Raw genomic sequence first — 14,468 nt, forward strand, 5'->3', positions numbered from 1 at the left:
GGGAAAGAGACAAACGAGATGTGAAGAGAGACAGAAGACAAAATTACCAAGAGTTAGTCTAAAACAGCGGTTCTTAAATCATGGCTCAGCCAAAGGAAATTACCAAGTCAGCCTGACAGGAAGAGTAAATTACAACGCTGCTGTCAGCATCTTACTTCTCGATTGGTGTTGCCAAGAGTCAGCCGTGGCTGGGAATTACTGGCCTACCACATGGCCAGTCCAAGTGCTGTAATGACTGTGTTAGCCAGGTGTCTCGTGAATAGAAGGAGTGGTGCAGCAGAGAGTAGGCATATGGGAATGGGAAAAGGGAAGAAAGGAGAATCACTGGTGACCTCAACTGGAAATGAGATCGAGCCTTTATTGACTGGTCCACGCACTAAGATAGCTACCACACGGGTCACCCTTAATCCGAAGCACTATGAAAGACGGAAAGCATTTTGTTAAACAGAGCCCCAAAACTTGCTCAGGAGTTGAAGTGAGCTCCTGTGCAAAGATACTTAAACTACATAAAAATGAAATCTATGGTGGACACAAAGGGTTCACCCAGCATTCTTAAAAAACTCCTGATGAAGAAATAGAACTCCAGATCGGTGATACATGCAATGAAAGAACTGTGATGTCCAGGGAAATGCTCCAAGGTACAACTGCATATTTTAATTCATTAAAGACATTAGCCACTTAAGATAACACGCTGCCCTTACAATCCATAATATCGTGGTCTGTATAATCAGTCCAATCAGAATCAACATGCAAAGGGAAAGGGTTTCCTAAAAATACCCATCCTAACCAACCTTCACCAAAACACAACTAAATATAGAAGAGACTGCAGGTATGGATGGACACAAGCCTCCTCCTCTCCCCAAGTTAATCCAATGCTGCAAGTAAAAATTAAATAATGTTTTAAAGGATTTTATCATTGAATATAGTGTAGCATTCCATTATACTGACTTAACACTGCATTGTTAGCTCAGAGGGAGCCTGAGAGGAAGTTACAAGCCTGCTTTTACTGAGAAAGACCACAAAAAGATGGAAAATATTTGTATAAACTGAAAACATACCGTAAGTGTCTCTTCTGTACTTCTTTCTCTTTGTACTGGAGCAACTGGAAATTCAAGGAGGGATTTTACTGTCTTCCTTTTGGCTTTTTCCATTTGAATATTAGTAAAATAGTTGACAGCAGCAAACTCGATGAGAGCAGAGAACACAAAGGCAAAGCAGACCGCTATGAACCAGTCCATGGCAGTAGCATAGGATACTTTTGGCAATGAATGTCTTGCACTGATGCTCAGCGTCGTCATTGTTAACACTGTGGTTATTCCTTCAAAGAAATAAAGCAAAAGGACTGCTGAATCCGAGTAAAACAAAGGGAGAATAGGCAAGCAGCTTCAAAGAGTTTTAAACCACTTAGGAGTCTTTCTCTTCTGCTTGTGAATAGCACATTAGATTTAAGTCATGGCAACCATCATGTATCTATGAGCAGCTATGCACACCAAACAGTTAAGCAGTTTTCAAAGGAGGCATGGAAGCCATGACTTCAGCAGATCATCTACAGTTCACATGAAGAAAACGTGGAAGCCTTCATTTCATATTTTTATCATGTCCAAGTTCAGTATAATTTCTTACAAGTTATTTTCCAAACACTTGAACGTACTTTCAGTTGTTAAATAGGGGAGTGCTCCTCATACTGTAGCAAAAACATGATTTTTCCTGTAATGGGTTCAGAATCCCCCCTATTACTCTGCATCTGTTCCTCTGATCCCACTCGTAATTCAGGTGCCATTAAGTCATGGCAAATTATTTTGGTGCTAAAGAAAACTAGAATATTATGTTACCAACTCCGTTAATTAGTAAACCATCACCTTATCTTTTAAATCCTTCTGCTACTAGTTGACCGATGAAATTTAATTAGAATTTCATCTTCTCAAAGAACAACATTTTAATTAAAGTGTACAAGCATGAACACTGAGCTCAAAATATGACCACTTCATGGTAATACTTCAAATGCAAATATGTGCTGTATAAAATCAAGGTATGGCTTTTTTTTTTCTTTTTTTATCCAAAATATCCCATATTATACAAATCTAAAATATTGAGTATATAGTGAACAGTGCTTAAGTCCTACCATTATAACCTCAAGGAAGACTGACTACAAATGGAGGTGTCTTTACTCTCATGTAAAGAACACTGTACCCATTTTAATTCAAGATGAGATGCATATGCTGAGAAGAATTCTAAATAATTAAGAGCACGTTTTTCAACAGGATCCTCACATCCACTATTACCTAAATGATGCTATCCTATCTGGGTAATCTAATATGAAAAAGCTTCACCTAGGCACTGCCATATAGAGAACAGGACACAATGAAACCAGTCTCTCCTATTACAGAAGAAAAAAGATAACAACCAGTTCATAAAAGCACAAAGAATATCTCAGAGCAAACCCAGCAGGATAAAAACACAGATGCAAGCTCACAAAACCTTCTCCAGTGGGAAGGTGTTGAAAAAACACACCACTGAAAATCTTAAAATCTGAGAAAAAAAAATATGTAAAGCTATTTTTTCCTGAAAGAGACCCATCCCTGATTCATCCTATCCTTCCTGATTCTACCTTTGTCCACTTTTTGTCTGAATTGTCTTTTTAAAGACATTTTTTATAGACACAAGAATAGGGTGAAGTGACTTGAATGACCAAACATTCCCGAAATACAAGGAGAAGGGAGGCCTTGATAGTATTAGAGTTTAGTGCCATAGTCTTTATCATTTTTTCCCCTATTAAATAATTCTTCTGGGAGACTTGCAGTTACCACTGTAACTGCCCTTGGATACGTGCCATAGGGATTTACAGGGTAGGGAACTAAGTTCTGGTAAAAAATATTATATATACACATGAACTGTAATTACCTAGAGCTACATACTTGCAAGCTTACGACTAGAAATGCGTGTAACCATATAAAAATATATTAAGAGCATGTTAATATAAAAATTAATTTTATAAACATGTTTGGAAATTACTACGGTCTTTCCTCTAAGAAATGCTTCCACAATCAGCAGATTTCTGCAGATCTCCGACTACAGAAATCACAACCTGCCAAGTTTTCCCTAATCATGCAGCGTCCAGTGGAAAGATCTTTTGGTTAGTCTCTTCTCACAGTTCCTCTAGAAAGCTGGGACCATAGCAGGTATTCTCGCTTCATTCCTATCGCTTGCCCTGCAACACTTCTATCTTCTTTTAAGAAAACCTTTAGAAAACAGGGTCCCTTTGGAATTTGTCAGAAAAGTAGAGAGATACTTTTAGCCATACTTTAAGCTGCTTGCTTTCAAAGACGTTTTAGAGACTTATCTGTAATTTAGTGGATGTCCAAACTTTATTATTATTACTTGTTTTCAGTTTCATATATGGATATAATGACACATATTACACGTATTGCTCTATAATTTGCACATTTTCAACTGTCACATTTTCCCTGTAAATACCAATTCTACCTTTCCAGTTCCTGGCAATACTCTCTTCAGAAAAGTACCATTATTCAACATCACTGCAAAGGCATGTGCAGTGATATACTAGTTTGCCTAATGTAGTGCTTGAGTTGAGAGCTAGTGGGGTCCTTATTAGGTTTACAGGTTAGTTTCCTATAACTAATCATTAACCGTGTCTACTTTGCAGTACTAAACAGTGTTCAGACTCTAGTTACATGTCTGAATGGGCCGTCACGTAGAAACATTAATTCCCATCACTCTTGCCAGAATCTCTCTATCTATAGAAAGGCTTTTTGTAGAACATTCTCTTCCTGATTAGTCCTGCTTTAGACTACAGTACATTATAAAGTCAAGACATTGCTCTATAAAAACTGCTTTTAAAAGTGTTTTTATCCAACTTCTTTCTTAGGAATCATATTTCCATTTAATTTCTTATGCTTTGTCTTGCATAGAAGCTTTTTTGTTTTTTATTTTCAGAGTTCACTGTAGCATCTCATTCAAGCTGTATTTTGATGAGGGCAATTTTAATATCTTGCGATCATTTTGGTTTTTGAATTCATTTTCATAATGGCAAGAGCAGAAAGGAGAGAAGAGCACTAAACACAAAATTACAGTAACAGGATCTAAGCCTTACTCATACCAAACTTCCACTGATGACACAGATATTTTGTAAGAAGACATCTATACATCTCATGCACTCCCAATCAAATGATTTTTAAAGGATTTTAGAAGGTGCGAGTTCAAGTAATTACACTACTGTCCACTGGAGGATAAAACAGCACTGGAAGTAGGCTAAGGACTTGACTGGATTATTCAGGGACAGGTCTTCCCAATTTGTTCCCCACGCAGGTGGAATACCCACAGATGTACGTCCATGTGCTACAGGCAACCATGTCACCCTTCTGGTTAAATATTCCAAGTTTCTCTTCAGATTCCGAGGATTCACATAATACATTCTTCATACATTGACAGCAAAAATTCCTCTGAATTTACTTTATTCCCTTGTTTCTGCACTAGCACAGCCGCAGTAGACCCCAAGCCCTAAAAAGGCCTATTCTAGTGAAAGTCATTAAAAGATGAAGTATGAGAAAAAGCAAAGAAGAAATAATTACCAAACACAGTTCTAGCTGGAACGGACTCCTTATTTATCCAAAATGAAACTTGAGAAAGGATCACGGTCATAATGCATGGGATATAGGTCTGAATCATAAAATAACCCATTTTCCGTCTCAGGTGGAAGTAAACTGTCATAACAATATATTCACCTAAAAAAAAAAAAAAGAGAACAGAAAAAAATTTTCTAGCTGTGCATAAAATTTTTGTGTTGCAGAATATCTGTTTCAGATTATCAACTAGGATTGTTTAAGATGACGCTATTCATACCACTTAATGTGTATAGAAAGACATGTTCCTTAGAGACAAGAAAGAAACAAGGTTTTAAACAAAAAATTCCTGTAGTAGTAGGTCCTTACAATGCCGTTCAGAAGCTGCTATCAAAAATACTATAAATGTACAGCTAATACTGGTCCACTTTTTACAGCATAAATACAATTTTAAAAATTATTTTGGTATCTGTTGAAGAGGAGACTCCCAAGACACAAGCTATCTACCTACCATAGCATCCAGAACATTGTGGTACCTACCTGCCAAATAATAAGAACAATAATGCTCATTAAATTACATGGAAGCATCTCAGCTTTTTACTAGGTTTATACATCAGCATCGCTAAGATAATGAAACAAATGCAAAAATCATTGGCAAGAATTAAAAATGCTGTAAGTTTATCTAAAATATTATCGTTCATATTAAACAAACAAACAAAAAAATCGCAGTTCTACCATAAACTGAATAAACTGTCTAAATAAAGCGCTACAGAATGAGCATTGTGGGGATAGTAAGGAAAGTCGGTTGTTAACTCATAATAATCAATATGCTGAGATGCAAATTTCTGGTGTATTGCAAAATGCTGCTTTATCTTTGAGAATCACAGAATACATCAAATATATCTGCTTTATCTGTTTCATTTTGACCATCTCGCAACACGCAAACTTGCTGATGCTTAGAAAATGATTCCAAATTTTAAAAATATTTTGGGAATATGCTTGTTTATCACCACGCTGCTCATCAGTGATACTTCACTCATTTCGGATGCCTGTAGTTGCCATTTGCCTTATTTCTTACAGCGCAAATCAGCAGAAGTATCTATTGTGACTAATGCATTTGTGCCTATCCTTATCTGACTAGAGGGTTTTTATGGCTTTAATAACCCATTCTGTATGCTGTACTTCTATCCCGAGCTGTTTGCACCGCCAAACAAAGGAAGTCTTTTGCACATAATGTGGATACAGTGCTGAGAAATTACTTCCTCACCCAGGCATCCTCTTGACTCTTCAAACTGCATTTTAAGCAGTGATTAAATGCTCATTTTGTCCCTCGGAGTAATGATCTCATTCTAGCTTTCTGAAAGACCGTCGCAATCTACTGTAATGAATCTGCAAATGTAAATCTGAAGGAGAGAAACCTAATTCAGATGTATGCTCTCAGCCCTTCGTATATACCCTATGACATTCAGTAGAACACCTTACAGGAAAGGAAGAAAAAAGCCTGGGGCAATGTTACAGGGTTAGTTTTACCTCAGGTTGATTTTTACTGACGAGATTCCTACCTGTGATAGATTTAATGGTTTCAGTGGATACCGTATGCCCAAGCAGGTCATACTGAACTAAACTGGAAGACTCCTCAGGAACTTCCACTGACTTCTCAGGTCCTTTTGTCCAGGTATAAATCATTTCACTCTTTGGATAAGCATCTACAACACAGCATCAGTTTGCATAAATAGGAAACTTCTCATACCCTACTAAGAGCACACTCCAAACCTACTGAAATCAAACAGCAAGACTCACGCTAACGGCTTTTTAGAAGATACCCTTCATGTTAAGTTACCCCCAACAGCCACCCCCGGAGGAGAACAAAGAGCAGCTAAGGTCATATGTCAAGTGTCACACACAAATTCGCTTCACATTTGCACGTGAAGTCTAAACATGAGTTCTTCCTGGATCAGCCCTTATTGAGCACATAAAGTTTATCTTTAAATTGTTCTAGCAATTTCTGTCTAAAGTTTTATCATTGAAATATTGTAATCTATAAAAAAGCATGTATAAGGAAGATACATTTTGGAGACTGGGCTCACATTTCTTTACAGAAAATATTGATTATACTAAAAATTATACTATACTAAAATCTATAATATTTTAAACTTATGTTTAAAATATTTGTCAGTAACCAGAGGTCAGTAGAAGATTCACAACAGCCCAAAAATAAGCACAACCAAAGAAACACTTTACATTTAGTACAAAAGACACATCGTAGGGCTAGCATTCAATCCCTACACAGCCCAAACTCCTGTTAAAATTAAATTAAATCAGTCTTGCATTTGAAATGGCCAGGTCTTATTTCAAGTTTCACTGGGGAAGGCATCGGATTAGTGTGAAGTGTAATTTCTGCTGGTTGGTGATTCAGCCTGATGAACTATGCCTGTGGAGAAGCCCCCACTATTGAAGCTCCCCTAACGTACAGCTGATACCAAACCCAATTCTGGCAGCACCTGGTCTCCCGTCTCACTCTAACGGGGATGAAAATCCTTATCCAAGCAGTGCCTGTAATATCACCCTTTGGTTGACTACCCAGCTGTATAAGCTAAATTTATGCTAAGGAAAGACTATGAGTAGCTTCCAGCCATTTCTAACTTCAGAGCTCTGGGGTCAAGGAAAGCAGATTAATGTCCAGCTACTGACTACATCTGAGTGTAGAGCAGAGAAGTCAGCAACTGAGGGGGCTTAGAAAAGTGATCAGATAGTTAACAGAGCGCATCAACCATCCCCAGGTGGTCTCAGAGGTCTCTGCTGTGGATTCAAACCAGGGAATTGTAACTACCTCCCTTGGTCATTATGCAGTATGTCCCAAAATGTTCCTTCTAGCCAAAGTTTGGAGATTATCCAAAAATCTACATCTGATTTCAAAGCCGAAAAGGAAAGTCACCAGCACTAAGATTCTTCTCACCAGTCTAAAAATTATTTATCTAGACTAAAGTTGCCATGCAGACTCCCATTATAGGCCAGGAGTTGGGAGACAGACAAATACAATGAAAGGTCAAATCTTTGATCATAACCTACACATCTAACAGGACTTCAATGTGCCTCCCTGTAGAGAAAGTCAGATAACCTGCTTCCCAGCTTGCCTGGCTGTTGGAAGGTGACATGGATCCCACCCTCTTTGCCTTCTCCAGAGAATCTCTCACTGCACTGACTATCCAATTCCTCCCTAAGAACCAAGAAAAACTATGTAGTTCAAGCAACTGTGTAGCCAGAATAGTGGGGTTTAACATGTTTAACATAACAGCTCAATCACTGTTTGCTTTTCAATTCTCTGCCTGGGTTTAATTTTTCAGGCCCTAAATAAAATTCCCAGAACTTAACAGGAGTTTTGTCTGCATAAGGATTGTGTATCAAGACTAATATTCAGAAAGTTCAGTAATTGTTCAAAATCTACTTCTACTATTTAAATTCCGTAGTTACAAGAAATTTCATAATTGCAACTTACAACTCCCAAATTTGAGAGGACAAGCATGACCATCCATGGGAAAATCCACTAATCTCATGGGACACTCTGCACTTATTGTAAGCCTATAATGGAACAAATTAAATAGTCTCTGGTTGCCATTTTGTCTAGGCAGTATAACTTTTTGCATACAGTAATTGTAAGAAGCTGAACAAACAAGTTAGATACCTCATTGTGTACAGGATGGTGCCATTTCTCATTATTCTGAAGAGTTTATTTGGGGCTGTCATATTATGTGCAACCGATTTTTTCCCATTCCTGAAGAAAGTGTCAGGAGTCCACACCTTCGAAACCATCAAGTTGTTAAGCCTTAAAATTTCAATAGGGCCATCATATTTTAATCTTTTGTCTACCCATGTCTGACGGAAGAAGACATCCATTGTATACTCCTGTATTAAATTGCAGAAAAACAAAGATCACATTTGCATGTATAAGTGTCGCCTGTAAAAAAAAACAGAAATCCCTCAGGAGCAAAGCAATCAGTAGTAAAGAAAACGCTAAGTCCACTACACAAATATGTTTCCACCAATTAAACTGTGTTGTGTACTTCTTAATAGCTTAATTTCTCACATTAGTCATATCAATAAATTGCTACACATATTTAATCATTAAGGACTAATTAATCTAATTAGGTTGCAGGAAGCAGGCAATTGAATTTATAGTCAAGCATATAACTGGAAGCAAAATGATCTCTGACAATAAGTGTCAACAGATTTTTAAAGAAAAGATATCCATGAATTTTATGCTGCTGGCTACATTAAAAATATCAGGACAAACGATTATTTCCATTTTAAAGCCAGAAAAGAAAATATAATTTCAACTGATGGAAAGCAAGCTTTTTTTCTTTTTAAGTGAAGAAAGCTAAATGTTTCTTTTGCTAAGCCCACAAAACATGGACAAATGTGCATATATACACAGTTGTTTTTAACTATGTTAACTACCCCATTAATTTCCTCAGAAAACCCATTCAGATGCTCCAGAGAAGACATGCAAACAATGGCAGAACTGCAGACACAAGCACATCATGAGAAATCATATGTGAATGAATGGACGAAGGAATGTGTTTCTCATCTCTGGAAGCTAAAGCATTTCACAGAAAAAGCATCACGGGGCATTGGAAAAGGTAACACAGAAAGCTTTAAGTCCTTTCTAATTTACAGTGGTAATTTTGTTGTTAAGCCAAACAATGTTTTCTGACTTTATTTCAAGCTCTTCTGCATAATGTTACCATTGAAACTACTTGTATGGCCATGTCTATTCGCACGGGCAAGGAGGCATGTCTACTAGTGTAATGCATCTTAGAATTCTATCTGTCTGCTTTTCCATGACTGCATCCTCCACTGTGGTTTATAGGTAATCTATGAAAAGTCTCTTTTCTACTGTCATTTCTTGCTGGTGACTTCGTAGCTCTTAACTAGCAGTTTCTGTTATTAGCTTCTACGTGACAGATTTTGTAATATGAGATTTCAACCCTTTTCATTCCACTGGGTACTAAAGTAACCCAGCTCTAAAAAGACATTCTCGTCATCCCCTGTACTGAGACTACATCACAATTTGCTGTTTCAGCGAGTTTTATGAGCAGCCACATTCAGATTACATTGGGTCACTAATGGATATATTAACTAAAATTCATTCCGAAACCAATTCCTAGATCCCTGAATAGCCTCCTAACCCCTGATGATGAAAGGGGAAACATCTCCTGTAAACTCTATTTTTGCCAGTTCCTTACCTATCTTCAGTCCATGTTCTCACTCCTGCCTTCTCTGACATAACTAATAATTTCCCATGTGGCACCATGTCAAATGCTTCAACGAAACCTGAGAGATGCCGTGTAGCCCTCATTTTAGATTTGAGGCACACATTACTAGATTTCCTTGGGACCAGCTTCTTGCACCCCTTGTCACAATGAAAAGCATCACACTGTACATGACAACCATTGAAGGGGTAAGATGCATTTCAACACGAGACTGCTGTCACGAATCTATAGCCCTTGAAAAAATATCTTGCTGTCACGTACTTTTCCACATGATAGAACCGTATTAGGTGCACCACAAAGTGCACGACAACACTGTATGGGAAGAACGTTACTGCCCTGAAACTGCCTTTCCCTTAAAGAAGTTCAGTTCAGCACATATGGCTGTGTTACTTCCATGTGATTTCTTGGATATTTTATAAAAAGAGAAACTATTGTGTGATTTAAGGGTAGGGTATACCACTACATTATAGAAGTTGATGAGAGTTATGCTGGATTTGACCTCAAATGAATGCAGATGCCATTCAGGCACAAATAACAGTACGTGCAAATGTAACGTTTCTCTTCTGTGACTATTTCACGCACGTCACTTTGACATTCAATTTCTGCAGACACTTATGAAAACTCTTATCAGTCAAACATTTACTGAAAGTGATGCTAAAAGAGGCACAAAGATCAGCAAAGGGCATTCATCTGAAATGAAAACGTCAACAAGTATTTGTGAAATGATGTCATTATTATTCACCTGAGAATAACACAGGTTTCAGAAAGAAAAGGCCATTTCAAAGATATTACACGTTTTCCCCACAGTAGACTGACTTAGATGCTCCCCAGAAGGCCTGATTCTGCCTCCATACCATGGAAGTCTGTTTTAAGTCCTACAAAGCTAATTCCTTAAGCCAGGCAAAAAACACTGAAAGTGTGACCAGAATCAGGCCTGATGTATCTAATTATAACCTGCAAATTAAGCTGTTACTAATCTTGTCTACTTTGCATGAGTGACAGAACAGTACAGATGAAGCATCCACTCCTTACTGCAGTTCATGGTTTCTAAGAACCAGGAAATGGCATTTTAATCCCAGAAATACATACCATTTCTACATCAGAAACAGGTCCAAAACTGGTGACATATATATCTGTTTTGACTTCAGTAACAGGACCTAATGTATGCAAAGAAAGTGAGCAAGAACATTTGAATTTTGCAGGTCAACAATTCCCATAAATGATCCTCGTGTGTGAACAGTTATCGCTTTGAGGGTTCTGTGGACAAGCGAGAGCAAAATGCAAATACAGGTCATTTCAGATAAGTCACTAATAACAAGCACCGCTCAATTACCTTTACCACATAAGTAAATCAAAAGCAGCATTTCCATGCAAATCCCCATTCTGAAAGCCAATGTTGACTCAACGGATAAGAAAACATGCCAAAAAATTAAAAGGCTCACTAAAAACACCATGCTAATTAACAACAAGCACTGAATTCAGGAAATCCACGTTCCCCGAGGCATTTATTACTAACATTCAGTCCTACCAGTAATAACTGGACCACAGATATTAGCATGCCATGTACTGGGCAATTTAGTACTGCAAGTATCAAGAACTGCATCCATATCCTGAGATGTACCTAAGTGCTTTAATACTAACAATCAAAACAAAAGTGGGACATCGAAGCATTTTTGAGGGGCTGAACCTAGGTCCAGATGCTACTACAAAGCCTGTCTTGAAGGAACTAGTGATACTTAGGACACTGTTCAAAACAGTGCACCCTGCGGAGGTCTCGCACTCTCGCAGCTGGGTACCACAGAGCAACCATCAGAGAAAGCAGTTTTGTTGTAACGTATCATTTCCTTTACTACGGGACAAAACACCTTGACATTTCAGATGGGCATTTGCGCTACAGTTCCTCTTAAACCAAAGAACACACGCACTAACTAATTTCACTGGGATTTAGGTCTGTTCCCAATGTAAAAGGCTCGAAAGCTGCTAATCATTGCCAGTTACTATGATGATTCTGTGATCAAAGCACTAGCTAACAGCTTAATTCAGGTAATTAACTCACATCACAAATTAAAAAAAAAAAAAAAAAAGAGAATCTACTGACGGTCTTACCAAACATTATCTGTTAAAAAAAAAAAAAAGCATGATCTACAAATTCACAACCATAGTTTCTAAACCCCTACAACTCAAATTTCTAAAGAGGATAAGGGACTTGAATCTGTTAATTCAGGTTTTATCATAGTATTTGCAATCTAAAAATGAAAGGAGGAAAGACTTAAGACTGTTAGCAGCAGTTCTCCAGCAAAGAAATACCCCTCTTGCAAATGAAAAAAAAATTTAAAAAAAATCACTGTTCACAGATGTCACTTTGAATCAAATGTTAAAAGGAAAAAAAGAAATAAGCAACGGGAAAACAGGGAACCTATACTTCTTGCACCTAGAATAAGTGTCAAACCGTGAAAAAAAGTAAAATAAAGCCATGCAAAATTATTTCACTAAACAGTTTGCAAGTTATGTAGAGAAGAACAGCTAAGAATTTTTCAGCTAAATGTCAAAAAACCCGACTTTGCTGGAAGTTAACAGTTTCACAGAAGGACATTTTTTCAAGATAAAATCTAAATAAAATTCACCCTACAACATTTGGTAGCTCAGCAGTCCCTGGAAAGTTGAATAGTTTGTCATGTCTGTCTTGAAAAGTTCTTAAGAAGAAACTCCCAAGTTCCAAATAACACACTTTCACACCAGACTGTTTGTTTTGCAATGGGTTGTTCTCTAAACATGTCAATTGGAAGCTGCTTCCCTTTTCACAAATAACGACATGTTCATTAGTTCAGGGAAATCCACGAGTGGTGAGAGCACTTCTTCTTCTTACAATGTAGTTCCGTGATATTTCTTGAGTATAATTATTTCTGGAGAGCAGAAGAGCTCCAAGAGATTGGAAAAGTCTTACTAGACCTGTCAAGATACTAGAAGTGAAGACATTCATCTGCAGCGTTAGAAAATAGGGGAGAACAGCACAATCATAATTGCATACTGAAATAGAAGAGATCCAATCATATCTGACCTCCCATAATCACACGACTATAATTTATCTAGGGTTGGTTTAAATACAGAAATATTTATTCCACCTGAACTTGAATTGTTTCTGAAATCAAAGTTCTATAGAAATGAAGAAAGCATTTTCCCACATAGCTCTAATAAGAAAATGTAGGAATTAGGCTCTGTTACTCAGTAATAAGAGTAAACTGAATATTCTACTCAGTTCTTGAATCCCTTTCAGAACGGCTTTATTTGTTAGTTCTAAGAAACCAAATAGGTATATTCCTCAAAAAAAAAAAAAACAACCCAAAAACAAAAACAAACCCCCAAACCTTTAACTACTTTCCTCTGGCAATATCTTCTTTTCCTTAGCTCTCAGAACACTGTAATTTTATAATCATATCAAATTAGGCAAAGGGACAGATTTTTCCCCACAGGCATGAGCTGTTTCTCCTCAGGCATTGATTTCTTTTGTTTTATTAAATGATAACAGCTTCACCAGCAGTAAGGGTTCAGAGATTTTTTTGCAAGTTTATTTTTTGGAGTTGCTCAGAAAAAGGGGAGAGCTAAGACCTAGAAGCTAATCTCCAAATCAGCAAGCCTACAATTTAATGCTATTAGAAATCCTATAGCAGCAGCAGTATAGGACTAAAATTATGCTTGAGTTCACTCTTCAGAAACTGCTATTCTGCTCTCAAACCTGTAGTTATTAGAACCCATGAGAAAGAAAGAAGCAGGAATTCTCAGACAATAATGAAGCCACAAAATAAGGTTGAAATTAAAGTTTACTTTTGGTTGCTTGCCCGACATGATGGCAGTACAGTGACAAAACAAATGTTAAAATCACATTTTAAGCCACTAGAAAATGGCAGATGAATCTGAAATGAAATATTTTAGGCATCGTAACAGTTACCCAGCTAGTACTGACGTGCAAATCCCTGCTTTTCATCCAAAACCTTGGTCAAACATTAAAACGTTTGGTAGGAGTGAAGACAGCAGCAACGGACAGTGAAGATGATTATCTCACTAATGCCTTTCTCCAATTGCAGCCCTGTCGTGCTCCACGTCTTCCACCTACATTGTCAGCTCACAACTGTTAAGGCCAAATCTTGGATTTTCTAGCACATCCCAGTACTTAATACCAACCCGGGAGTATCTATGGCGACACCAAAACCTATGCCTTGTTCTCCTTGTTCTAGAAGAAAACATAACTCCGGTTGATGACAATAGCGGGGGTACAAATAGTGAGTCATACTTCTTTTTTTCTTTTTTTTTTTTTTTTTTTTAAACTATTATTAATCGTGGGAATTCCTGACAATGAGGAGGTGATCTGTAGTCACCTAACCTACTTTTTTACTGGTGATTTAAGCAGCCCTCGGAAATGAACATGTTGCACCACTTAATCAACTCAGGCTCTGCAAGCAGAAGATCCTATTAGAAGCCTTAACACTCGATTACTGGCAATAAAAAGCAGCGAGTTGTAAGAAGGCCAATTAACTTTAAATATGACCATTTGGTCTTATCCCTCAATGGATGTTCAGCAAGCATCTATCCACCACAAATCTTTGGGAATACTGAAGAACTA

General features: G+C 37.5%; 1 protein-coding gene across 1 annotated transcript in view; it reads right to left on the reverse strand.

Moving 5' to 3' along the window:
• GABRA4 (gamma-aminobutyric acid (GABA) A receptor, alpha 4) overlaps positions 1-13,693 on the reverse strand; it is a 31,761-nt gene extending 18,068 nt beyond the window's left edge. The window contains exons 1-7 of the mRNA XM_009885011.1: positions 13,687-13,693; positions 10,940-11,007; positions 8,263-8,483; positions 8,077-8,159; positions 6,143-6,286; positions 4,590-4,742; positions 1,059-1,318 (exon numbers count right to left, since the gene is read on the reverse strand). Of these exons, the coding sequence (XP_009883313.1) occupies positions 1,059-1,318; positions 4,590-4,742; positions 6,143-6,286; positions 8,077-8,159; positions 8,263-8,483; positions 10,940-11,007; positions 13,687-13,693 (936 nt within the window). The remainder of the gene's footprint in view (positions 1-1,058; positions 1,319-4,589; positions 4,743-6,142; positions 6,287-8,076; positions 8,160-8,262; positions 8,484-10,939; positions 11,008-13,686) is intronic.
• Between the last annotated feature and the right edge of the window lie 775 nt (positions 13,694-14,468).

The sequence above is a fragment of the Charadrius vociferus genome, unplaced genomic scaffold, assembly GCF_000708025.1.
Source record: "Charadrius vociferus isolate BGI_N301 unplaced genomic scaffold, ASM70802v2 scaffold134, whole genome shotgun sequence".
NCBI lineage: Eukaryota > Metazoa > Chordata > Aves > Charadriiformes > Charadriidae > Charadrius > Charadrius vociferus.